The sequence below is a fragment of the Arvicola amphibius genome, chromosome 2 (assembly GCF_903992535.2).
Source record: "Arvicola amphibius chromosome 2, mArvAmp1.2, whole genome shotgun sequence".
Classification (NCBI taxonomy): domain Eukaryota; kingdom Metazoa; phylum Chordata; class Mammalia; order Rodentia; family Cricetidae; genus Arvicola; species Arvicola amphibius.
Window position 1 is genome coordinate 103,543,277 of NC_052048.2, and position 27,388 is coordinate 103,570,664.

Consider the following 27,388-nt stretch of genomic DNA (forward strand, 5'->3'; position numbering starts at 1 on the left):
GCGCAGAGTGACCACACGGGACCAGGCGCTGCACGGGGCAGAGTGACCACACGGGACCAGGCGCTGCACGGGGCAGAGTGACCACACGGGACCAGGCGCTGCACGGGGCAGAGTGACCACACGGGACCAGGCGCTGCACAGAACAGACTGACCACATGGGACCAGGCGCTGCACGGGGCAGAGTGACCACATGGGACCAGGCGCTGCACGGGGCAGAGTGACCACACGGGACCAGGCGCTGCACGGGGCAGAGTGACCACACGGGACCAGGTGCTGCACGGGGCAGAGTGACCACACGGGACCAGGCGCTGCACAGAACAGACTGACCACACAGGACCAGGCGCTACACAGCGCAGAGTGACCACACGGGACCAGGCGCTGCACACAGTGGAGCACACACAAAGGAGAATGTGCGTGTGTCCACGCGGATGCGTGGGGCGTCTGGGCAGAAAGGGCTGCACACCGCACTCTCGCCTCAGGGAGCTGTCTGTAGACTACGGGGAATGCGTTCTACAGATGGACACTGTCAGTTCAGAACGCAAATGGTTCCTTTTCCACCAGCCCTCCATGTCCTCGTGCACAGCGAGGCACAGTCACAGCGGTGACACTGGACACAGTGAGATGTGGCTTCAGGTTCAGGATGACTTAAAGCTTATCAACTCTAATCTCTATTTCCCTATCTGGAAGCCCCAACACATTTTTCTCATCTGCATTACAGACTGTGGAGCTCCATGGAGAATGCACTTCTAGTGTTTTGTAAACTTCATAAATGCCAAGGGAAAATTAATTACATGAAGCCATAACAAAAATTAAAAAAATAAAAATTGTTCCATTGCCTCAGATTTTTCCTTTGGTCTTTTTTGACAGTTTGTGATCTGGAAGCAATGAGGCTAACCCTTGCTGACTGCTGAATAATAAGTGGGTCTCTGCCACTTCTGGGAGCTGTCTCAGCAGGCTGCCTGAGATGCTGGGGAGGACACTGAGGCCTGTGGGCGTGGCTTCTCCAGACACCTGACCCCAGGCTGGCTCCTCCCACTAGGAACTGTCAGGGAGAAGAAATGGAGGGCAGGGTTCCCCTAAAGCATGCCCAGAACCTATTCATCCTTAAGAACGGCAGATTCCAGCCGACTTGCCAAGGTATAATACTTAAACCACAGGCCACCTTCTCACTTCAGAGCACACGGTTCAAAGGCTGGATTCTGTGACTCCCGATAAACAGAAATGGGCAGAGGTGACACTGGGGCCCCCAAGGTGATTCTGGGGTTCTTCCTGCTTTTTGGGTAGGGAGTCAGGTGCTGCATGAGAACATGCAAGCAAGGAATGGGGGGCCTCTTATGAACAAACAGTAGCCCTTGACAGGTGTGAGGGAGCGACCGGCAGCACACTCCAGGCGGGAGCTAGTAATGTCCTGGAGGTGGTTCAGACAGACAACCTGACCAGCAGTTACTGCCTCACAGACCAGGCGGGAATGGAGTGACAGTCCCAGTTCTGAAAGACAAGAGCCACCACCAACAGATCCCCTTGATGAACTTCAAAGGACTGAAACTCTCCCTGAAGTAGGGCATGTTTTTGGTGGCAATCTAAAGCAATAATGGTGAATTCTGAGACTCTGGCCCCAGGTGATACCCAGTGGCCCACAGCCACAGACCACCCGGGCTGCTGCATGGATCACAGTGGTTAAAGAAGGCCCCTTTTCTGATTTTATCACTGGTGTCTTGGAGTGGCTTCCCAGGATGGGTCCCTGCCTTAACTCCATTATCACAACCACTGGGAAAAGCAAGAGTGGGAGGCCTTTACAGAACCTGAAGCTGTACAGAGCCACAAACTGAACAATGCGGGCAGAGATGCCCAGAACGACAAGCTTGTAATGAAGGAGTGACATGGCGGGGGGGTGGGTGGTGGATGAACATTCTGGTTTGCCTGTCTTCTCCATCTTTCCCCTCAATTCATTTACTTTTGCCTCCTCTGCACATCTGATCTCTCCTCTTTTGCAGACTCGGTAAGGCCCCCTGTTCCCCTTAGTTCATACGAACCAACTCACAGGGAAGTAACTGTTGTGGCCCGGGGAGCAAATGCAGACGCTGGCCTCAGATCAAAATGCAGAAGAACACTTATGAGGAAAAGGCCTCTGGAGAGAGGGCCTTTGCCCAGCATGGGCACTTTGCAGCCCAGATCCACCTCCCTTATGGCCTGTCCCACCCATTGTACATCTAAAGAGTCTGGCCTCCTTCACGGCTGACCCTGAATAAGCTTGTTTCCTTAAAGAAGTTTCTGTCTCCTGTATTTTCAGTAGAGTGGTAATGTATGGCAATTCTATAGCCAAAGGGAATGGAGCCTGTCTGCCCCAAAGGTACCAGGTTCCCGCAGTTCTGCCCACCCACAGATGAGTGGACAGAGGTCATGTGGCATCTTCACACAGCTGAGTGGCATTCAGGAGTGAATGGAATTCTGTCACCTCCAGCAACACCGAGGGAGCTGGAGGGCAGCAGCATGGCCTGCTTGCTCCCCAGGTGGGAGTCAGGAGGACCTGAGCGTACAGGTGTCAGAGGTGGGCAAAGGGTTGATAAAGGAGGCGGCATTTGCATGGAAATACAGCGCCCGAACCCATCAACAGGTGCAATTAACCCACTAATCGAAAATTAAAGGAAGTGCTTTAAGCCACAGAGCAATTTGCCAGGCAGCAGCTGATCACAAGCGTGCAGCTGAGTCAAGGTTACCTTGCGCTGACTTCAATTTAGGGCTTCCCAGGAGGGGCAGTGAGCCGAAACACTCTGGAATTTCAGCTCATTCGATCTGCATGTCATGAAATGCATCCCTCGCTGGGGTCTCACGAGCTCACCACTGCAATCAGCTTCAGTTGTGGGAAGAGGCACTTGGAACTGAGGGGGCAGACGGCAGAGGAAGCAGGGGGATGGGGGAGAGGGATCCTCACTTGGCTGCGTCTCTGTTAAGGAGGCTCGGTAAAGCAGAGGGGCTCTTCCAGATCCCCTGCACACATTCTGGATAACAGTCTCCGTTCCCCAATGCAACAACTGCCACTAAGCACCCACAGCTCGGGAAAGCTGTGCATCCCAGGGTCATGATGTCGAGTGACTCTGCCACCCTGCTTGAATCCGTCTACAGCTACTACCACTTGCCTGACACAGTATTTAAGATGACAACCTGTAACCTATACAAACGGATCCAGCTCCCTGCTTTGAGTTTTACAGTTAAGAGGGAAGCCTTCCTGCCTTTATCAATGGCACCGGTGGGCCTTCTGGAGCGTAGGCTTCCTGCAGGGAAGAAGATTCTCAGGGTGTTCCTGTTGAATTATTCCACATCTCCACTGCTCCAGCACCGAGTGGTCACTAGTCCAGGTCACTAGCCGCATGGCTCAGCACAGCAGACCAGGCCAGGACAGGATGAACAGCTGGATGCTTCCACCCAGTTGGTGTGACTCCAAGGTGCTCTCACAAAGCCTCTAGGACCTTAACGCCTTAAAAGGGGGGGAGGAGTGCTTTTCTACGGGGATGTAGGTGCTGAGGAGAGAAAGGCAAAGAGGGCTGAATAAAAGACATTTTGCCTAGCTGGAACGTCTGCTTTTCTCTAGGTTCCCATGTGCCCTTCTCAGTCTAGGGGCCCATGCTTGGTCTATCAAGATTCCACCCTGGTGTGGCAGTGCCCAATGGCTTTCTTATTCATGCCCTGGGATTTTTAATGGTGGCATTCAGAGATTTCTGGAGTACATTTGCGCTGTGAGCGCCACCAGGGCAGTGAAACTGCAAACCCACACAGAGGAAGGCATGGGTCCTTCACTGAGGGCAATTTGCTCTGGGCAGGAACAGGGCCAAGTGTGAGGCCTGGAAGGCAGGGAGTGTGGCTGCAGCCCAGATGGACAAAGTGGTCCTTGCTCATTCTTTCTAGCTGTTCATCTGCTTGCCGAGTGCCCCATTTCCTCTGAATACGTCACAATTAATCTGCTGTCTGCGGAGAGGCAGAAAAGCAGAGCAAGGAAAGCATCTGCCCTGGGGAGCGCCAGCAGCAGGCAGCGTCAGATGCCATCAGGGTGCTGACGGCTGGCCTGCCCGAGCCCAGTGAGAGGACAGTGGAGGCTGTTGTCCTGCATTTCTAACCGTGTCTACTGTAAAGCAGCAAACTCAAGTGCGCCCATCTGTCAGAAACCCCTTTTAGCAAAGACGCCAACCCTTCCTGGAACAGAGCTCTCGCTCGCGCTGTCTTGTGAGCCATCAGTAGAGAAGCGGGCCACATTCGCATCCCACGCGATTCCTTTTCAGAGCGCAGGAGACAGAGCCTCATCTGCTGCCTACTCCAGCTGCAGCTCAGGAAGCCTTTCTACCTGGTACCCCAAAGCCAAGTCTACCTGGGGTTTTGGGGAGGGGGTGGCTCATCTGTATTGGCAAATGAAATTAACCCCAGGCTAATTGGACTTCAGTGTTTATGGATTACACCTATTTATGCAAATGGCTCTTAGGAATGTCTCTATTGAGTTCTTTCCCAATTGGCTTGCAAAGCTCTGGTGACACCCGGAGGCACAGACAGCCTGCAGAACCAGAAAGAGAGGCGTAGAGCAGAAGATAGACGTCTATCTGCAGACAGTGACAGCCATAAAATTCTGAGTCACAGCAGCATGGCACACTTGATTCCACTTAAACCAAACATGTGAATTCACCAAACAACTCAAAGACAATAGACAAACCAACATGGGACTCCTTTGTGGAAAGTCAGGTCCTGATAAAACTGGATGCCACATAAGAACATGGCCCCAGTAGGCACACTGAACACACACAGACTCCGTCCATTCCTTGGTGTGTCTTCCACACAGGAAGAACTCACCAGGCAAACTGGATTACAGATGCTCAGAATGACGTAACGAGGACGACTCCCCTCTCTGCTTTGGTGACCAGGCTGTCAAGCTTCATGGCAAAGCTGCTGAGTATCTCACTAGTCCCAGTCTGGGGTTTTGAGACAGGGTTTTGCTATGTAGCCAAGGCTGGCTTTGATGCAATCCTCCTGCCTAGCATCTTCCTTTCCAGGTCCCTTTCCTGAGTATGGACAGTGCAGGTGTGTGTCACCGTGCCTGCTTTGATTGTGCTTACGATAGAAGACGAGTTACCATGAGAAGAGCTGGTTAAATGTAAGTGAGCAAGCAGGTCTGTCTTCTGTAATTTTTGGGGTAGTGTTTTCACACCCAGTCTGGCTAAGAACTTGTGCTTTGTCCACTCAGTCTCCTGAGTCCTGGGATTACGTGTGACACCATGCCTAGCTCTTCTACCTTCTATACGACGGCATGGACATTGAAGTGGATACAAAGTCAAGGGGGCCGAGTGCCTGAATCCCTGTCCCACTCGAGTAAGGGTCTCTCTGCACAAGCTGGCAGGGCTCTCGTCACTCCGCACTCTGCGGGGAGACTAAAGTCATGACGCTGGGACACCACGATGCTTTTATGAGAAAAGTCAGGAGGTGAAAAGAGGCTTAACTAATGTCTCAGAAACTATACCATGCTGCCATTCCTACAGGTCCCATCGGGAACACTGTGAGGAGGGCTGGAGAGCAACGCCACTCTTAACCCGAGGTGAGGCTTCTGAGGGACGGGTTTCCCACAATGTGTGGATGGCAAAGCTGCCGAGCTTCACACTTCTTCAGAGAGAAAACCAAAAGGGAATGACAGTTAGAGGTCCTGTTATTCAAAAATTATTTTGTAGTTGGACACAATTAGACAAGTACCCACAGCCTTCTGGCCTTTGGCATCGGTCCAGGGAATGATGGCTGTTACCGCCCAGGGTCATTCTGAAGATCCCACACGGCTACGGTGCTCTGCTTGGCACAGGAATGGCCTGGCTCACTCTCAGGGAGGCTGGGCAGTGCTCACCTGTGTGGTCTCCAATGAGGAATGTGTCTGCTGTGAACTAAGGAAAGGGGTTTCAGGACTTGGACTCTGCCCCAAACCACCCTCGAGTCCCCCAAATCACTTTAGGCGTGAATACCACGGTCATGCTATTCCAGGACCTCGTGTGTGCAGAAGAAGTGAGACGGTCTCCCTGGGGACAGGTGGAGAACAGCATGGTCTGAGTGCTGAGACGGAGAGGGTTAAACACAATGACAGTTACCTTACTGCAGACCGTCTTGACCCTATGTAGTCGGTCCAAGGACTCCTGTGGGTTCTCCAGATACTGCTGCAGTTCTGCATGCAGAATGCGCATCGAAAAGGGGACCATAGAACCTAGAGCAGAAACCAGAAGTGAGTTAACGAGCTTGCGGTGAACGTGTGTGTTCTGACTACACAAAGGAAGCATTTGAAGGTATCCGAGTTACGGTTTCTATCGCTATGATAAAATGCCGTGACCAAAAGTAACCTGGGGAATAAAGGGTTTATTTCATCTTACAGAGTGTAGTTCAGCATCCAGGGAAACCAGGCAGAAAACCAAGGCAGGAACCTGGAGGCAGGGGCTGACAGAGGCTGTGGAAGAGCTGACCCTACTGACAGGGGGCGTAGGTGAATCGTTCCAAGAATGTGAGCATGGGAGATCTGGCTCTGCCCCTCATCTGCCAGATGGTGCTGTGGTAGGGAAGAGATGCCCACTCTCTGCCCCCATCTCTTGCTGCCTGGGGCAGGTGGGAGAGCTGGCTCTGAGGTCACAAGAGCATGAGAGCTGTCCCTGTCCCTCGCCAGCTGCAGCACTTGGGAGAGTGGCCCCTACACCTCACCTGGGCAACACAGTTGAGCTGGCCCTAATGGTGTAGGTGTGGGAGAGCTGACCCTGAGGGTGTGAAAGCAGGAATACCGGCCCCACCCCTTGCTCATGGCTGCAAGGAGTGAACTAGCAAGGGGAAGTGGAGAGCTCACTCTGGTGGTGAAGACAGGAGAGCTGGTGGGCTGGCCAACCTTGCAACTATCCAGGCCCAGAACCAGGCCCACCCCAACATCCATCCCATCTACGATCTGCTGGAGCTTCAGCATCGCCATGACACCGGGCAACAACAGGAAATTCAAGAGGGGTCCCAGTGAGTGCCCAGTATTGATAGTGTAGCAGAAACCAGAGGTCTCAAACCAGACCAATGACTCCTTGCAACGAACACTTGCACATAAAGATACATGGACAAAAGGGTTACTGCGTGACTCACTGTCACACTACAGCTTCCATGATGGGATTTTTTTCCTTTCCTTTTTTTCCTCGTAAGTTTTATTTTATTTTATTGGGGGAGGGGAGGTTGCAAGGGTAGAGGGTTGTTACGAAGAGACAGGAAATGATGGGACCGAGATTCATAATCCAAACACATAATTGGAAGACACAAAGGATAAATAAAAAGAAAGTTACAAAAAGAGTGCTGCTTACTAGCTTGTCTCTCACACCTGCTCAGCCTCTTTCTTATACCATCCAGGATCGCCTGCCCAGGGGTGGCACTGGCCCCAGTGAGCTGGGTCCTCCCGCATCAAGCATCCATCAAGAAAATGCCTCACAGACTTGCCCACGGGCCAATATGGTAGGAACATTTTCTCAACTAAGGTTCCCTCTTCCCCAAGTGACTATACTGACAAAATACTAGCCAGGACACAGGGGGGCTCCAGTGGAAGCAAGGACAAAAGTCCTTTATTGTTGGTCCAGCTGTACAATACAAGCAGATCTTCTCTGTTAAGCCTCACTAAGGCATATCAGCCTTTTGCCAAAGGAGACCACTACTGCCATAGCCCTGCAGCCACCACGAAGATGCTCACAAATGAATTCAGTAGCAGATACCCAAATGACCACCATGGAGAGCCACGCCATAGTACTTTACTGCAGCAGGCCAAACAGAGGGTGGGCATGGTGTTTTGAATAAGAATGGTGCCCTCTGTGAGTTTGAGGCTAGCCTGGCCTACATAGTGAGTTCCAGGACAGCTGGGACAGTTACACACAGAAACCATATCTCAAAAAACCAAACAACAACAACAAAGAATGGCCCCTGTAGGCTCAAATATTTTAATGTTTTTTTGTTTTTTTTTACAGTTGTGATTTGCCCAAATTTAGGTTGATATGGTAGTTTGAATGTAACTGGCCCCCAAAAGCTGGCCTTGTTGGAGAAAGTGTGTCACTGTGGGGTGGGATTGGAGGTCTCCTGTGCTCAAGCAGTGTCACAGCTCACTTCCTTCTGCCCACAGATCAAGATGTAGGACTCTCAGTTCCTTCTCCAGCACCATGTCTACCTTGCATGTCGTCATAGCCCACCATGATGACAATGGACTAAACCTCTGAAACTATAAGCCACCCTAATTAAATGTTTTCCTTTATAAGAGCTGCTGTGGTCATGGTGTCTCTTCATAGCAATAGAAACCCTAACTAACACAGTTGGCACGAATACTGTAGTATTCTCACTAATTGATCAGAAAACATTAAATGAAAACAACTCTTCAGAGTTTATTTCAGACAGTCGCCTGTAGTGAGGAGGCCTACACTGCAGATCCTCTAGTGCTGAAGATCTATCCCACCATCATGGAAAGTCAAGGAGGAATGTGCTAGAAACCTGCTAGGCCTTGGCATGTACTAAGAAGTGAAAGCAGAGACCCGTATCAGTGTGACCTCTGCAGGTCTCACTGCTGTTCTCAGAGGATGCGACTCTTGGCAGCAGGTGTCAGAGGCACAACTGGACTTGCCTGCCATGTACTCACTGCTGTGTGCACGGCTGCCACTGGCAACAGAGAGCATGTAAGAAGATCCCACAGTACCCAGTCTTGGCCTTCCTTTTCCATTCTTGTTACAGGGACACTTGGCTGGATTCACCACTCCGTCAGGTGCCCCCTGAATACCCTCTCCTCTCCTCTCCTCTGCCTTTCCTGGTACCCTCCTCCCCCATCTCCAGGTACTGGCAGCTGATGGGGACACTGTGCACTCCATTCGTCTCCTTGAGATGCTCCATGCAAGAGACACTGCAGTGTGTCAGTGTCTCAAAGGACACAACACACTCCCAACCTTCTGTGGTCATCTTCCACCAAACGCTGCATTTGTACACATGCTACATTTGTACATGCACAAAAAAAATCCTAGACCAAAAGTGGTTATTCAATCAAAGTTTCTCAATGGAGGGAGGATGATGATAAGCATGGACTAGCTGCAGCTTACTGGCTTTTCAACCTGAGCAAGTGTTGGGGCAAAATCAAGCCTTCATTTGGGTGGGATAATGGTAGCAATGAAACCTCAGGGTGAGTTTTCATGTCTTCAATAGTTTGTTCTAATGCAAAAATTAGTGAGAATGATGAGCAGTCAACAGGGTCCTCCTCCAACTGCAGGAAGCAGGAAGAGGGCATCTTCCTCCTCTAGAAGTGGGAAGCAGGAAGAAGGCATCTTCCTCCTCTAGCTGTGGGAAGCAGGAAGAGGGCAGCTTCTTCCTCTAGCTGTGGGAAGCATGATGTAGGTGGGTCTTCTATCTGTTGCTTTCATTGGTTAATTAATAAAGAAAACTGCTTGGCCTGATAGGTCAGAACATAGGTAGGCGGGAAAGACAGAACAGAATTCTGGGAGAAAGAAAGCTGAGTCAGGCAGACGCCATGATTCTTCGACCTGAGACGGATGTACGCTAGAATCTTTCTGGTAAGCCACCACCTTGTGGTGCTACACAGATTATTAGAAATGGGTTAATCAAGATGTGAGAGTTAGCCAGTAAGAGGCTAGAGCTAATGGGCCAAGCAGTGTTTAAATGAATATAATTTGTGTGTTGTTATTTCAGGTGTAAAGCTAGCCGTGCGGAAGCTGGGCAGGACAAAAAGCAGGCCTGCTCGCCTAATCACTACAGAAGCAGGAAGAAGGCATTCTTCCTTGGTGTTCTGAAGTTCAGGCAGAGTAATGTGAACTATAAATTTAAATCTAACTTCAGCACAACATGTTAGCTGTGGGAGGTGAACTGATTTTGCAGTAAAAAAATTAAATTCCAGATGTTTGCAATATTATGCTACACACTTAATTCTGAGCTGCTATGTCAGATTTGTGTGGATATAAAAGAATCAGAATTTAGCTTGAGAGTGAGACCTGGAGCTGCAGATGTAGGGGGGAGCTGAACAAGACTGAAGACCAGGTGAGAATTTAGAGGAGCAGACAGTTTTGGGAGGATACAAACTTAGCTCTCAGTTAATCCAAGAGTCAGGACGTCTGGTTCAGGTGACGTGGGGTGATTTACCAGGACTCAGCTCTAAAGTGAGGCTCCTGGTGTCGCTGTCGCTGCAGCTGCTGCAACCTGAACTTGACACAGACCTGAGCCCGTCAGGGGCGCTGCGCTGACGCACTGAAGATAGTAAAAATGTGTTTTCTTTCTGGAGCGAGATCTTCTGCCTCACGTCCTCCAGCACACTGAAAGGGAGGGACTGTTTAATGATAAGCAGTACCATTAAGAAAGACCCAAACTCATTGGGGTTGGAGAGATGGTTCAGAGGTTAAGAGCATTGCCTGCTCTCCCAAAGGTCCCGAGTTCAATTCCCAGCAACCAAATGGTGGCTTACAACCATCTGTAATGGGGTCTGGTGCCCTCTTCTGGTCTGCAGGCATACACACAGACAGAATGCTGTATACATAATTAATTAATTAACTAATTAATTAATTAATTAAAAAAGACCCAAACTCATGCACGGCGAGTCTTTCTTTGCCACAGGAGAGAGCTCCGGATGGATTGAAAATGGTGGTGGATGGGCACTTCACTTCTTGGAAGATAGAATTACAGCAAATACATAAGCAGAGTGTGAGCTCACTGGGAACTGTGACCAACTGTTGATTGAGAGTCAGCAATAGGTCATCAGTTACAACTGTGCCAAGGTGCACACTGTACCAGCACACAAGGTTATTACAAAGCTCCAGTGAACAGCTTACTGATACGATCCAGGGATGCAACTTTCGTCAACACCTGAATACAAACCCAGCTTTAGTAGATCACAAAACAAAAAATAATTTAGTTAAGAGAATACAAGAAGCAAAAGGCCACTCCAGGCACAAGGAAGGTTCTGAAAAGCAAAGCAAGTGGACATGGTTTGGAAAGGATTTTAAGTTCCTAAGAAGAGTGGTTTTGTTCTGAACATTACAGACAAACTCCAAATAATCCATAGTGTCCAGTATATAACCTGACCCCTTCATTTCATTCCTTCTTGCTAGCGGTGGGGTGGTAGCAGTTTTCTGGGGAGGTGGGACACCCTCTGGAAGAATAGGAGTGGCAGTGGATAAGTGAGACATGTGTGGGTCACAGAGTTGTCTGACTCTGGAGTCCAACATTCTGAGGAAGAAGATTCCATAGGAATATGTGCTAGACTAATTGTGCTTCCTGTTTCCTTTTCTTGAACACAAAGAATGTGGAAAGTGTGCCCTGAAGAGGGGAAGCATAGAATGGCTCCACGGAGAACAGAGCAGGGTGCCCTGTGCAGTTGCCAGCAGCTTCTCACAGATCTATGGGAGCACTATTCATGTACTCAGAGCTACATTAACGTCCAGCTATTAATGGCCAGGCCAGCAGTGTGCTGCGACTCAGTTAAGAATATATTCCAGACCACTTTTGGGTATATATCCAAAGGATGCTTAATCGTGCCACAAGGACATGTGCTCAACTATGTTCATAGCAACTTTTTTTGTCATAGCCAGAACCTGGAAACAACCTAAATGCCCCTCGATCAAGAATGGATAAGAAAAATGTGGTACATTTACATAATGGAGTACTACACAGCAGAAAAAAATGACAGCTTAAATTTTTGCAGGAAAATGGATGGAGCTAGAAAACATTATTTTGAGTGAGGTAACCCAGACACAGAAAGACAATTATCACATGTATTTACTCATAGGTGGTTTTAAAACATAAAGCAAAGAAAGCCAGCCTACAAACCACAATCCCAGAGAACTTAGACAACAATGAGGACACTAAGAGAGACTTACATAGATCTAATCTACATGGGAAGTAGAAAGTAGAAAAAGACAAGATCTCCTGAGTAAATTTGGGAGCATGAGGACCTTGGGGGTAGATTGAAGTGGGGAGGGGAGCAGAGAAAAATGTAGAGCTCAATAAATATCAATAAAAAAATGTTAAGGCAAAAAAAAAAAAAAAAAGAGAGAACATATTCCAGAACATTCTCTGGTACATGTCCCTGTATGCCTCAGTTCCTACTCTGACCCCAACAACACAGCCAGGATGTCTGTGGTTATGATTCTAGATACAGTGGATATGGAGTCGCCAGGAGATGCTACCAAACAAAAAAGTCAGGCTGGCCCTTTCAAAGCAGACTGACTACCCTTCTGCAGGCTTGGAAACAATCCTTCCTAAAATGGGAGAAACTGCCGGTAAAACTCCTAACAAGGGATTAAACGCCTACTACACAAAAAGCCTATCAGCGAAGCAGCAATGGGAGCCTGTGTGAGCGTGGCCCTGTGGGAGGGGAAGCCCCTCAGAACAGTACTCAGGGGAAGGGACTGAGGACGAGAGGTGGAACCGCAGGTCCAGCGGGTCACAGTCCAGCCAAGTGTCTGGCTTGAGTGGGGGAAAGAAAACCACACAGTGCTGCTGGAGGGAACAGAGGATGTGGAGCTGCTTCGACAGTAATCTGGTCTCTTGCTAAGCTGAAAACTCAGGCACAAGAGATTTCAGCAAAACCACTTTTAACTCAGACCTTGGAAAAGCCCATGGATGCTCACGCAGAGGAACGTACAGTGCCATCTACACTAGTCTTTGTAAGAGCCTCACACTGGAAAGAGGCTAACTGTGCATCCTAAAGTCATAGGTGTATTCTGACTGTACTGGGAGTCAAGCCATCACCATCTTGTTGCCTGTTCACACTCCACCCTGAAAGATGAGGTCAGAACCCCCTCCCCTGAACATCCAGTCATTTCCTACCACCCGTTATGTGAATCTCTGCCTTAAATGAACACAGCCTCAGAAGGGGCCAGAGTATGTAGGCTATGGAGGACTAGAGGAAGGGGCTCCATCTATGCAGCTATGGGGAAGCCTGTTGAGCGGAGGGGTACCTATGCCTTTGTAGGTAATCCCTCACCTTGTTCTGTAAGAGCTGCAGTAAACCCACCAGTCCCCAGAGTCAATTGGGGTGGGATTGTGACTCTTGTGTCTTTGGGACCTAAGGAGGACAGACAGATGTTTCTATTGCCTGGGAAGAAATTTGAGCAACCTGGGGAAAGTAGGGCACCAAGGGAGACAGGCTCCTGAAACAGACAGCAAGCATGTTCAGTGAATATGTGTGAACATGTGACACCTAGATCGGGGAGTGTGGGAGTTCCTGGTTGGAGGGCTTTGCTGAAAGTGCAGGACTGGCAGTGAGAGCTTTAGTCAGGGGGCTCAGTGCTGGGGAGGGACATGCAGCCTCGGCAGGAAAGAGCAGTAAGTGTGGGGGCAGAGGCCAGAGTACTGTGGGCACTGGGACTGCTCTGCTTGAATTTGTTGTCCTCCTTGCTGCTCCCACGAGCAAGAAGGAGGCTCTGTGCAGCAGAACAGCTGGAACTCACAGCCAGGGGACAAAGCTAGCTGGGCTTGCAGAGCAGTTGAACACTGGAGAGGAACTGCTGAACTGTCTGACAAATATATCAAACACAGCACTGTCCCTTTCGTGAATGAAAAACAAAAATCCTCAGCTTTATCAGCTTCACACACAACTCATCAAGTCTTGTTATGAGCATCCAGAATGGGCACAAATTCTGCCCAATCTTAAATGAAATATATTAAAGCTTGTTCATAAAAGTTATTTGTTTGTATGACTATAACCTCCTCTTTTTTAAAGCACATTTTAATGATTTGCTTTGCTTATATATTGTGAGCTAAAATGAAATGAATGAATCAAATTCTTACATTTATGCTTGTTATGCCACAAATGATAAGCGGCATTTGCCAGCGTCCAGCCTATCATTGTGTATACATGTTAACATTCCAGCATGTGAGATTTATGTCCATTTCATAATTCAAATTAGCTGCTTAATGATGCACAACTCCCGTCTTCCCTTCATCCACATCCCGGGTGTCGCTTAATTTTAGACAGAAGCAGAATATAGTCTACACATCTGCATGCTCTACAGGCTGCACACCTGCATGCTCTACAGGCTGCACACCTGCATGCTCTACATGCTGCACATCCGCATGCTCTACATGTTGCACATCATCCGCATGCTCTACAGGCCTCACATCTGCGTGCTCTACAGGCTGCACATCTGCATGCTCTTCAGGCTGCACACCTGGAGAACACAGCTTCAGACTGTACAGTGACAAAGGGCTGCTCTACACCTGGACTCAAACAGCTGCTCCTATCCTTCATGGAAGCATGCTCCTTGGAAAGTCCCCACAGAGGAGCATGTTGTGCAGAAGTCTCTGCACTCCTGAGCAAAAGACGTGACGATACTGGACAGCAGGACAGTTTCATCAAGAAACACCTGCCTTTTAGAGTCCTCCAACACCTGTGTCAAGTTTCAGCAGCCACGGATATGAAATAGTAACTCTGCATCTGTGATTCATGGGATGTCACCAGGAAGAGTCCAGACCCTCCATGAAGGTATGTGCTTACTAGCTTGGGAGCTCGGTGCCCCTGAGAGATGAACCTCTGTGGTTCATGTTCTATGCTTTGTCAGTCACAGACAAAACCTAATCACAACTAGCTCTTAACCTTGAGGCCAAGGTAGAGTGCAGCAGAGGAGGGACCAGCCTCTGCCTGTGAGGAGGGCTGAGGAAATGGTTCTTAGGCTGAAGGAAAACAGCTATTCTTCATGAGAAAAATTGGTTATCTCCCAAGGATCACAGCTATCAAGGAAAATGAACTAGCTGTAACTCTTCTCCTCCAGTTTCTAAACACACTGATGTACTTAACCTGTCAGAGCTATCTGTACACAACAGGGCCACTCCTCTTTTTGGGTGACTTAGGTAACTTTAATTAATGACTTGATTGGATTTGGAATCATGTGGGAGACACCCTCTTGGCCTGTCTGTGAAGACATCTCCAGAAATGTTTAACTGATGTGGGAGAACCCACCTTGAACATGAATGGCCCCATCCCAAGGGTGGGGGTCCAAAGAATTCAAAGAAAATGAACAGACTACCAGCATCCCATCTACTCTCTGGGCAGGCAGACAGCAGATGAGATGTGACCAGCTGTCTCACATACCATTCTTCCCCACGGGGATGGGCTGTGTCCCTTTCCCCCTCCAGGATGGACTGTGTCCCTTCTGAAATACTGAGTCAAAATATCCTGTTCTTCCTTAAGTTATTTTATCCAGTGATTTTAACACAGTAGTGAGGGAAGTGTGGTATGAAGGTGTGAATGAGAATGGCTCCACAGTCTTGTGTATTAGAATGCTTGGTCCCTGGTTGGTGGAACTGTTTGGGAAGGAGTAGGAGGTGTGGCCTTATTGGATGATGTGTGTCACCGCGGGTGGGCTTTGAGGTTTCAAAGCTCTCTTCGCCTTGTGCTGTGGATTTAGATGCGAGCTCTTAGCTGCTGTGCTAGCTGCCTAAAAAGAGCTCTCACATCTCCACCCAACCCTCTGGAACCAGAAGCCTGTTTAAACCCTTTCTTTTGTAAGTTGCCTTGGACATGGTGTTTCACCACAGCAACAGAAAAGTAACAAATACATATGGTGGGAAAAAATACAGCCTCTAATGCTCACTGTCTAGAACCTCGCATGTGCTAAGTCACTGAACTCTATCCTCCAGGACCTCACATCAGCTAAGCTACTAAACAACATCCCAGCGTTCACTGCCTTAACATGGGAAGAAGACCCTTGAGCAGTGTAAACCTGGGGACGAGGAAAGAGTGGGGAAGCATCAGTGACACTTGCCTGCTCCCAGGCTGGAAAGCACCCCTGAATCACCACAGGGGGCTGCATCTCTCTTCTGCACGTGGGGATGACTCGGGAATGGATGTGGAGTGGACTGATGGACACTGGGAGGGTGTGGGTGACCTATTCGTGGAGAGGGCAAAATGACAACTCTGATGGCACTCAGGACACAGCAGGTACCTTCCCAGCTACAGTGTGAGGGTGGGGCACTGGTGTGTGGTGTCCCAGGGCAGTCTCACTACAGGGGAGCCTCTGCTCCACCTCCTCTAGCTGCTAATGGGGTGTGGGGGGCATGGCTTCTAGATGCCACAGCTCACAGAACCTGGCTGTGGTTCTTCACCTGGCTGACCTGCTTGTACAGAGGATAAAGGGATTGACTGGGCCCTGGTTGAGTGAAAGGCGTTAGACATTAAGGATTGGAGGTCGACCTCTGAGGTCAGTCTGTCTGATATGAAGTCTGTTCGGTATGCTGGTTCACTTCTCAGACTCACAAACCCACTTCTGATAGGGCTTGGAGTTAAGCTCTATTTTAAGTGGATCTTCCTTACAAGCTTAAGTTCTAGTCAGAAGCAACATTATCAGCTTAACCTGAACTACACAGTTACGAGCCGACCTTGGATCCCGCTGTCTCTTGAATTAACAAGGATGAGCTCCTCCTAGCTCTATTTTGTGAGGGGTAATGGGGACTGGGGACAGAACAGGCCAATGACACAGAGCCACCTACTCCACTCTCCTCACATCCCTCCAAAGCCTCAGGATCTGAGCTTAAAAACAACATAGAAAGCAGCTGAACACTTTCTCTGCCCAGCTTTCTGGATGGATTTGTCAGCCAACAACAGCTAAGATGCTGATGTGAATTTAAGGTTTAACACTTGCCACCGACCCTGTCTTTATACCCTTGGTCCTGCCTGATTCTGCCAGCTGCATTTCCTACAACCAGGATGACTCTTTGTAGAGCTGCTGGGGTGCACAACAAGTGGGGTGCACATAAGTGGGGCCCACCAGCCTTGCAGGAGGATGGCACGAGTCACTGGTGAACTCAAAACAGCACAGAATGGTAGGTGTATAATCGCTGCTGTGCCAGCTACAACACAGCCACTTACACATGACACATCTCCACATTCAGTGGAGGATTTCCCACCTTGCTCTGTGATTGAGGGTGTTGAAGCACAAAGACACCGGAGGGAGGCAGCCTTGGCCAGGCAAGTGCAACTGAAGGGTCCAGCTCCCAGCAGCCAGTTTCAAGCTGGTCAGAAGGCATCTTCCAAAATGGCTTTCTCCAGGGACACAGTGTTGCTGTCTCTGTAAGGCCCTACACCACCGTGTCTTGCTCTCTACTGCTGTGATAAGGCACCATGACCGAGGCAACTCATCAAAGGAAGTGCTTAAAGTGGCTTACCCTTTCAGAGACTAGGGTCCACGACAGTGGAGCAAAGGGACAGCTGAGAGCTCACATCTTGATCCACAGCAACAAGGCAGTGCACTGGGAAGCACTGGCATCTGTTGAAACCTCAAAGCCCACTTCCAGGGACACACCTTCTCCAACAAGGCCACGCCTCTTAAACCTTCCCAAACAGTGCCATCAACTGGGGACCAAGCATACTCATCCAAATCACCATGCTTGACACAAGGATTCAGAGAATCCTTAGTTTTGCCCCATGCTATGGCCTGGTGATTCCAAACAATGGTTGAGACTCTGATGCTCTTGGTTGCTATAACCAAATTTTAAAATAAATTAAGAACAGAGACTCCCAGGAGCTGTCAACATAGAAAGATGAGTGTGTCTCAGGGATCTTTGCTTTTATTTCAGGAACATGTGTGCTTGTGCTAGGCCATGGCATAATGTCAGTGCTCACTTGGAGAACAGTGGGCAACAGGTTCTAGCACGTGCTGGCCAGGTGGCTTCTAAGTAACCCTTCCAGGTCAGCTTGCATCAACAAGTACTTCTAGGTCAGCCCGATCACAAAAATTGCATGAGCTATAGCTTCAGGCTTTGTGCTAGGCTATGGATTTAGTTTTTCATGATTGGGTAAGGAAAACCCAGGAAATCAATTTTGTATAAACCACAACAAATTGGGGCAGATACATACAATACACAGATGCGCAGCACTGCCCCTTACCTCTGCGTCCCGGGTACACATGTGGGTAGTATTCATAGTATAGGTCTGGCTGGTCCAGAGTTCCGAAGGGTTCAAATTCCACTGCAGCATTCTGGAAAAGGCCCAACTTCACCAGCAGTGCCAGCCTCACAAACCAGAGCTGAAATGCAGGACGGGACAGAAGGTCATCCCATGTCAGCTCTGTCTGCAAGACCTTGTGTGGAGCCTGACCTCTACCACAAGGAAGTCAGGACTCAGGGCTGAGATTATCTTGTCCTCACATCTGCACAGGCTCCACGTTTACAGAAATGTGCTGAGCTCCACAGCAGCAATGGGAACAGTCTCATTTCACTGAGTCTAATAATACAATAAAGTCAATAATACAAGGTGTGTGCCTAAGCATCACGACAGCTTCTGAAGAGAAAACAGCCCCTCTTATTACAGGGAACCATGCTGTGGTGAACTCTGTGGTGGGGCTTGTGGAAACACAGCGGTAGGAAAAACAGCCCTCTTACTGTGGGGACCCTGCAGTGGGGTGAGTAGAGATGTGGAGGTGGGGAAGCCTCAGGAGGGATGGGGCACACAGGCTGTGTGAAGATGGCTCTTCGGAATGGAAGGGCTGATCTGAGGAGGCCCTGCGAGCACAGGGAAAGGTGTGGTCAGAGGCTTGGAGGGCTGTCTGTGAGAAGTGTGAGCATGGCGTGTGCACTGGCCATGGGAGGCCCACACATGGGTTTGAGAAAGCTGCCATCGTCGTGAGAGTGAGAGGACTTCATCTGAGAAGACCACATTGGTCATGACAAACAAGAGGAAAGCATCAAAGGCGGCTAGGACACCATGTCCACAAGTGAGCGACTCCGGACATGCAGGGCATGGGGGCTGAGGGACCACTGCCCCATTCTCCAAGTGCACAGACTCTCGGTGGGAAGGAAGCAGACAGCAAGAAGCCTGCCACAGGCTGCTCCACAGACAGCCCACTGGAAGCTCTTCTCAGTGGTGCAGAGTCTGTGGACAGTCCACTCTGGGACTCCTGGTGACATTGGAACTGAAGTTAAAAACTCAACAGGAAGGGGAGTCTTGACGGACTTCCAAGGCTATTTCCTCACTGGAGAAGTTTCCTTCCATGTAAGTCTCTCTTTTCACACATTTTAGAACATGTAAGCTCTACACTTGCTGGAGACTGAGACCTTCAGGTCACTTGGGAGGAATTAAACATGCAGGAAACTTGGGAAAGAAGGACCGCTGACCTCTCGTGGAGATCAAGTTCAGAATGTAGGAATCCCTATCCTGTTCATCTTACATGAAAGGCCACAGTCCTGTGTGCCCCCACATGACGATAAACCATCTAACAACTCGACAGAAAGGGCGCTGACCTGCAAGGAGTCTGTGGTGTGGCTGGTTGGCAGCCCACTCTTGCCATATCCTTGTCCGTGGGCGGTGAGCAGACGTCCGCACAGGTCGACCGCTGCCCTCCAGTTCCTGCAGCTCTGAAAGAACAGAAGCAGGAGGTGTCAACCGCACATACGCTTTCTTCCTTTGCGGTAGCAGAGCCGTTCAGATCTTAATAATCAGGGCAAAGATGGCTGGCTAGCTGGCGCAGAGGCCAATGTCACTGGACAACATGGCCCATGTGACTTGGTAGTAAAAGGTACAAAAAGCAGGTGTCAGTCAAGACATTCAGATCACAACATTAAAACTGAATGAGGCACAGAACACAGGGAGGTCGCTGGACAGCTCCTCCCCATTCCTAATCTAGAAGACGACGCCCTTTGTAGTAGATACCTCTAGGCTCTCATTTCTGTTGATGTACAATCAAGGTTAAATGTGTTAGACACATCTGTGCCTGTAGGAGCATCACGATCTGTAAGACATTGTGTCTTCTGTGTTCAGCACAATTCTACTTCCTCAGTATGAATGGTCAGTGAACAAGGTGAAGGCAGTCATGGCAGGACTGCCCACCAACACACATTTCCTTTATGCCACTTCCAGTCACACTTGAAGCACGGGAAGGCCGCAACAAGGGCAGACAGATCATTTGTCTGGGCTCTCACATTTGATTCTCTCCTGTGCAGGAAGGGACCATTGGGCAGAGCTACAGTGCTTTAACCTCTGCGGGAACTTGAAGATGCTTAGACGTAGTTTCTCAGTGTAACTGGCACTAACTGCACAGTAGATCCAAGAGAGTGAGAGAGGAGGAGGAGAGGGGGGAGAAAGAGAGAATGAGCCAGCACGACTTAGACCTTTCGTTGGTTCTCTTGGGTGTTCCAAGTGAGCATGATTGGATATCTGAGGAGGACACAATTGGAGACAGCTTCTCATTACTGTCTCATAAATAGGCAAAAGTGGTTCATTTAGTCAGCACCTCCTACAGGCAAAGTGGTGAGTGCCCTTATTACTGCTAGGATCTCACAAGGAAGACGGGCACTATGTGAAGTTTGATTCAATTCAATTCCAGATAATATGTCACAGAAGAATCTGTTGGACATGCATGTGTGCACAGACACAGGAAGGAGTGAGAAGATCGTGCTTGCTCATGTACATATATCAAAGATTGGTCACTCGGATGGGAGAAGCCACCTGGGCTGATGGGATCGTGGTAGAGGGAAACTTACGAAATAGCAAGTGGTTGGAATGGAGAACATGGCCCATGTGGGCATGGGGAAGTTGTGTCCCTGAAACCTGTGTAGCGTGGGAAGAGAGCACAATGAGCTCAGGAAGCAACACAGCTGCAGGGAGGCAGGGCTGGAGTCAGAGGATGGCCCAGGGTGACTGTGGGGACTCAGGGCTGATCAGAGTGCAGCAACTGCGGAAGGATCTGGATCTCACGCAGGAGTGATGGGGCTAGGGATGGCGGCAAATGCCTGTAGCCCTACACAGTCTGAGGTTACACAGTGAGTCCGAGGCCTGTCTAGGTGTGGTGCTCTGAAAGAAAATGGCCTTCACAGACCCACAGGGAGTAGAACTATTATGGGGTGTGGCCTTGTCGGAGGAAGTGTGTCACCAGGGTGGGCTTTAAGGTTTCAGATGCTCAAGCTTGGCCCACTGTGTCTCAATCTCTTCCTGCTGCCTGTGGATCCAGATGTAGAGTTCCTGGCTACTTCTCCAGCACCAGATCTGCTAGCATGCCAGCGTTTTCCACCATGGCGATAATGGACTGAACCTGAACTGTAAGCCAGTCCCAGTGAAATGTTTTCCTTTCTAAGAGTCGCCATGGTTATGCTGTTTCTTCACCGCAATGGGAACCATAACTAAGATACTCGGATACACAGCAAGAGCCTGTCTCAAAAAACAGAACAAGACAAAAACAACCAAGAGCCCATGAACAAATAACAACAAAAATAAAACCCCAAACTCAAAAACCAAAATAAAAGGGTGTGACAGTCTCAAGATAATGGGTACTCAGGTAAGGCCCAATTGTGCCTGGGTAAAAGAAATCCAGACCTTGCTTCACTGAGGACAAGGACTCAACTTCTAATTGCCGCAAATGGACGAAGGGTGAAAACAGAAAACCAGAAAGGTGTCTAGATGGTTACACAGGTGTGGAGCTGGTATAAAACTACCATATCAATCAAAATTTAGGCAAATCACAACTGTACAAAAACAAACAAACAACAACAACAACAACAAAAAACATGTCTACTAGGAATTGTGTCTTACAGTTTTGACCGGCCTTTCCTGTTAGCAAGATGTCTCCCTGCAGAGAAATGCAAATCAAAACAACTCTGAGATTCCATCTTACACCTGAAAGAACGGCCAAGGTCAAAAACACTGATGACAGGAGTCAGCAGTTGTTACTGAGTGGCCTTGGGCAGCCCTGGGGTACACAGCTGCCACAGAACATCTGCTGGTGTCTTGTGGACAGGCCCAGTGATGTGGGATGTCCTGTGGGATAAACTGTGAATATCTGTTGCTCTCATAGGTTGATAAACAAAGCTGATTTGGCCTATAGCCAGGCAGAATATAGCTAGGCGGAAAAGTCAAACTGAATACTGGGAGAAAGAAAGGTGGAGTCAGAGACGCCAGCAGCTGCCCAAGAAACAACATGCCAGTAGACTGGTCAGAGCCATGGCCATGTGGCAATTCATAGATTAATAGAAATGGCTTAATTTAAATGTAAGAGCTAGCTAGTAATAAGCCCGAGACATCGGCCAAACATTTATAATTAATATTAAGCCTCTGAGGGGTTATTCATGAACTGGTGGGCGGGAGAGAAACCTTCCATTTGGAGCATGGAATATTGCTTACTTGGGCATGACACAAAATACCATCCCCTGTAGACGGCAGGGATGTAGTAAGTATGTGTCTCATATGCTTTCCTTACAGTTGTCATTGTACAACTGTCTGGAGTCTACAGCCTAGCCAGGTCCTTTCTCTTGTCTGCCTGTGTGAGCAAGCACACCTCTCCATCAGCGCTGTGAGCTGCCTGGGCTAATGCAACCATTAGGGGAAGCATAATTACACCAATAATTCAAAAGAGCTTCACCTGGCCACCTCTGAGATCCTGTCTGTCTTCGTCTCCAACCCCTCCCAACCTGCTGTACTCTGCAGTCACTTGTACACTGATCCTCCCCAGGCAAACGGGCGGAGCTCCGGGAGCAGATCTGTAGTGGCCTTTCACTTGTATTTTACTAAATAAAACTTGCCAGAGGATCAGAAAAGTAAAACAGCCACACTGGCCAGCCTAATAGACCAGGCAGCAACGACACACACCTTTAATTCCAACAGCCACACAAGCTTGCCATAGAAACCAGGTGGTAATGGTGTATGCCTTTAATCCCAGAACTAGAGAGGATTATAAAATGGGAGGAGCCAGCTCTCAGTTTCAGTCTGAGATTTTTGAAGGCAGAATCGCCTTTGGATTGAGGTCGAGGTTAAGAGCCAGTGGCAGGCTATTTTGCTTTTCTGGACCTTCAGGTTAAACCCCAATTTCTCTCTCTGAGTTTTTATTATTCGTGCAACACAGACTCACCTTCCGGACCTGGGCATACTCTCCCTCCTATTCTTCATTCCCTCATGCACACGCTCAGCCTGGTTGTGCTGACCCAAGGACAGGATTCAGTTCTTGGGGATAAAAGAGCCTCCAGTGGTCAGTGGCCACCAAAGATCAACAATATCTAAGTGTTTCCTTCCTTGGCATTTAATTTCACACGGGGCTAAGAAAGGAATGAGTGTGTGTGTGTTTGTGCGTACATTTGGAATGCCAGAGGACAGCCTTGGGTTTCATTCCTTGGATATGCTCCACAGTGTTTTCTTGAGACAGCGTCTCTCACTAACCCAGAGTCCTAATGGTTGATTTGTCTGTTTTCCCAATGCTGAGATAACAAGCATATGATTACAACACACAAAAGCATGCCTGGCTTTTAAACTCATGTTCTAGTGATCAAGCTTGGGTTAAAGTAGTTGCACAGTGAGTACATTAATGGTTGACCCATCACCATAAATAAAAGAATTCTTTACTACAGTATTTTTTTTGGTTTCATTTCTTTTTTTTTTATTTTTCCATTCAAAAATTTATACTTCCTCCCCTCCTCCTTCCCCCTCCCTGCTTGAGAGAGGGCAGGGAACCCTGCCTGTGGGAAGTCCAAGGCCCTCCCCCCTAAATCCAGGTCTAGGAAGCTGAGGAAGTCAGGACTGCGAGGGGTTGTTCCATCCACTGAGACAGTGTGCCTGTTCTAATGGGAGCGCACCAAATCCAGCTGGACCGGGACTGAACGGGCATGTGATCAAACCGGACTCTCTGAATGTGACTGAACATGGGGACTGAGTGAGAAACCGTTGATAAAGGCACTGGGACTTGTTTCTACTGCATGTACTGGCTTTTTGGGACCCTAGTCTATTTGGATATACTGCAGTATTTCTATAGACATTCAAAGAATTGGGAGCAGACTGTAAGCATAGCAAAACAAATGACAATAAATAAAAGTATTTACCTATATTAACAAAGAAACACAAACTATAAAAAAGCAAATGCCTTTGTTAGCCTAAGAAGTCAGAATAAAAGTTTCAAAAACTAAAAACAAGATAAAAATGAGGCCAAATAAGGAGATACTAAAGTGACATTAGGGTCAAGGTACATGGTAACACTCTTTCTGGAACACAGTATGTGTTAACAGCCGCAAAAATGATCATATTCTTTGAGGTTGTCATTTCCCTCCAAAGGCTGACCCTGAAAAAGGACCGTGGGCAGGTGATCTGCCCCAGGGTGTGTATGATGGCTCCTGGCTACAGAACCACTAGCAGGTATTCATGGTAAGCCGTGGCAAAGGAGCTGGGAGAAGTGCACAGCACACTTCCATGCCGGATCTCACCTCAGCCATCATTCAGTGGCTGGAAGGAATGTGGTGACTGCTGAGAACCAAGCAAGGCTGAGGTGGCCTCAGGAAGTAAACAGGAGAGGGACCAGCTCTGTGGAAACTGCACACGATGGCCACACCATTGTGTTCACACTCAAGCCGGCCACCACAGCCTTTCCCGTACGAAATGGACTGGTTCACACTGGCTGAACACCAGGAGTGGAGAGCAGAGTAAGAAGAAGGCTGAAGGGTGGAGGCTGCCAAGGCGGCAGAGGTGCACAGACGAGGTCATCAGTGCCCTGGTGAGAGCTCCGCCATCACCTGGACGGGGGGGCCTGGCTCAGGGCAGCGAGCAGTCTCCAAATACTCGGTCATTACTGCTCAATTTTCTCAACATCAACATTTCACAGGTAGCTACTTCAACTGCTGGCTTAGCTGGAGGCACCCTGAGTTAGTAACTGATACTAGAAAAGGGGCTCTCTAAGAAAATGCTCCATAGACACAAAACTACAGAGGGGTAACGTGAAATTTGAGGGTAGTCTTATAAATATACCTTCATCTTTTGGGTAATATCACCTCCGCAGACACACATACACAATGTCTGTGTACCAAATACAAAGGCCTTGTATGTATCCACATCCGGGCTAATACAAATGTCCCATCCGTAAGCTCAGAAGCATTGTGAACAAAAGGCTGCACCCCCAGAAGCCGCTGCCACATCTGGCCCTCTGGAAATGGGCGTGTCCATTTCCATCTTCCCACTGCAGTGACGGCTCTGCCCCAACCCTACCCAGCGACACCTTTTCCATAGTGGTACCTCAGAACCAGAGCACACAGGAGCTGTGGCTATTGAACGCCCACTCCTGTGGGCTTCCTATGCCACACAGTCCTTCAGCAGGCACCATGTGCTCCCAGCTGCTGAATGGTGGCCATGTGGGTCAGGCAAACAGTAAGCAAAGGTCAGGCATGGGGGGAGTGTTGAAAAGTGTAAGGAGTTAGATCCAGCTGCCCTCTGTACCTGCATATCTAACCAGCTGCTGATGGATGGGTAGAAAACCATGTATGGGCTGTTTTCATGCCAGACTTCCCACCCGATACAGTCCAGCAGCTGTTTAAAACACACTTGCAGGCCTTGGTGTTAGAAGGAATGCAGTGCAGAACCAGCAACCTCTGCAGGAGCAGGCCAGAGCCAGAGACCTCTGTGGGAGCAGGCCTGAGCCAAGGATATCTGTAGGAACAGATGTGAGCCAGTGGCCTCTGTTGGAGCAGGCCTAAGCCAGAAACCTCTGCCTGAGAAGGCACAAGGCAGAGCCTCAGTGGGTGCAGCCCCAAGCAAGCAACCTTCATGGGAACAGACCCGAAAGATCCCTGGGGTTGCAGAGCGGCCCCTGGAGTGCTGAGCGACCTCTGGGAACTCTGAGTGACCTCTGGGAACTCTGAGTGACCTCTGGGGTGACTGGAACCATGGCTCTGACTGCACCACAAGGAACAACCATGTGAGCCTTGAACCCACTGGTACTTGGAAGACTGACCACTAGAGACTCAGCCCAAACTACACCAATCAAAGGAAAAGATGAGTAGACAGGAAAGAACACATTCAACACCACAAAGAACCACAAGACACCAATAAAAAGTGGTGGTTCTACAACAGTAAGACTTGAACACCCCAATATAGATGAAGCAGAAGAAAATGACCTAAAAAATAACATCAGGAGAATGTTTGATGACAACTTATGCTGAAGAGGATGTAAAGGGAAGACTTCTGCATTGCTGGTGGGAGTGCAGCTGGTACAGCCCCTTTGGATGTCAGTATGCCGATTTCTCAGAAAATTAGGAAACAATCTTCCTCAAGACCCAGCAATACCACTTTTGAGTAAATAACCAAAGGATGCTCAATCATACCACAAGGACATGTGCTCAACTATGTTCATAGCAACATTGTTTGTCATAGCCAGAAACCAGAAACAACTTAAATGCACCTTGACTGAAGAACGGATAAGGAAAATGTGGTACATTTACACAGTGAAATACTACATAGCAGAAAAAAAAAATGACATCTTGAAGTTTGCAGGCAAATGGATGATCTAAAAAACATCCTATTGAGTGAGGTAACCCAGACCTAGAAAGACAAATATAATATGTACTCACTCATAAGTAAGTGGCTTTTAGACATAAAGCAAAGAAAAACCAGCCTACAATTCACAATCCCAGAGAACCTGGACAACAAAGAGGACCCTAGGAGAGACATACATGGATGTAATCTACATGGGAAGTAGAAAAAGATAAAATCTCCTGAGTAAATTGGGAGAATGGGGATCATGGGGATTAGTGGGAGAGGGTAAAAGAGGAGGGGAAAGGAAGGGGGGGAAGCACAGAAAAATATAGAGCTCAATAAAAACAATAACCAAAGGAAGGAATGAAGTGGGGCAGCGACACGGGGCTGCATCTGAGAAACATGCAGACCCTGTGACGCAGGACATGAGAGCTCAACACCCATAAGGCTTGGTCCGCATGGGGTTCCTGAAAACCATCTCCATGATACCAAGGGATGACTGTAGTAGATACAGTCTCCTAATGTTGTGTTTTATGATGCCACAATGCATGTTGTTATCTGCTCAACACAGTAGCAAGGCAATTAGAATTTGTGCATAGGCAAAAGTATGGACATGAGAAAAATCTGTTTACATATTTTAAAAACACTTCTTATGTAATTAAGGCTCCTATCTCATTTTATAACCACTCTGTATGGATATCCACCACAAATAAAACACTTAAGTGGGCAACATTATTTGTAAGGAGCTTGCAGATATGAAGTGCTCTATAGATGATTAAAAATAGTGGAATGTCTTCACAACCCCATGGAGCCTGCGGTGATTCCATACTGAGTTGTCTTCTTTATCTCAAACTAGATCTGCTAAAAAAATAAAGCAAAACTCATCGTCTCAATTATTCATTTTCTAAGTAAGGGTAAGTCTGCTGGAAGGGGCCTTCTCACTGGACGGGCAGAGCGCAGCAGTGTGAGGGTGTCAGTGGCTCCTCCCAGAGTACCAGCTCCACAGATGCCTGACTAGGATTTCGTCGTAACCGCTGTAGCTCATCTATACACGGCATGCATTTAAATCTCAGAAATGTACATTAATCCGACAGCAAACACTGGAAGTCACAAGGTCCCAGTTCTTCCTTACGGTAACAGGCAGTGGCCCAGGGCAGCAGTCTGACAGCCCTGCCACCT

The 27,388-nt window shown here is 48.6% G+C and overlaps 1 protein-coding gene across 1 annotated transcript in view; it reads right to left on the minus strand.

Moving 5' to 3' along the window:
• Nucleotides 1-27,388, minus strand: part of Trappc12 (trafficking protein particle complex subunit 12) — a 62,589-nt gene that overhangs the window by 16,718 nt on the left and 18,483 nt on the right. The window contains exons 4-6 of the mRNA XM_038317847.1: nt 19,237-19,350; nt 17,885-18,023; nt 6,108-6,220 (exon numbers count right to left, since the gene is read on the minus strand). Of these exons, the coding sequence (XP_038173775.1) occupies nt 6,108-6,220; nt 17,885-18,023; nt 19,237-19,350 (366 nt within the window). The remainder of the gene's footprint in view (nt 1-6,107; nt 6,221-17,884; nt 18,024-19,236; nt 19,351-27,388) is intronic.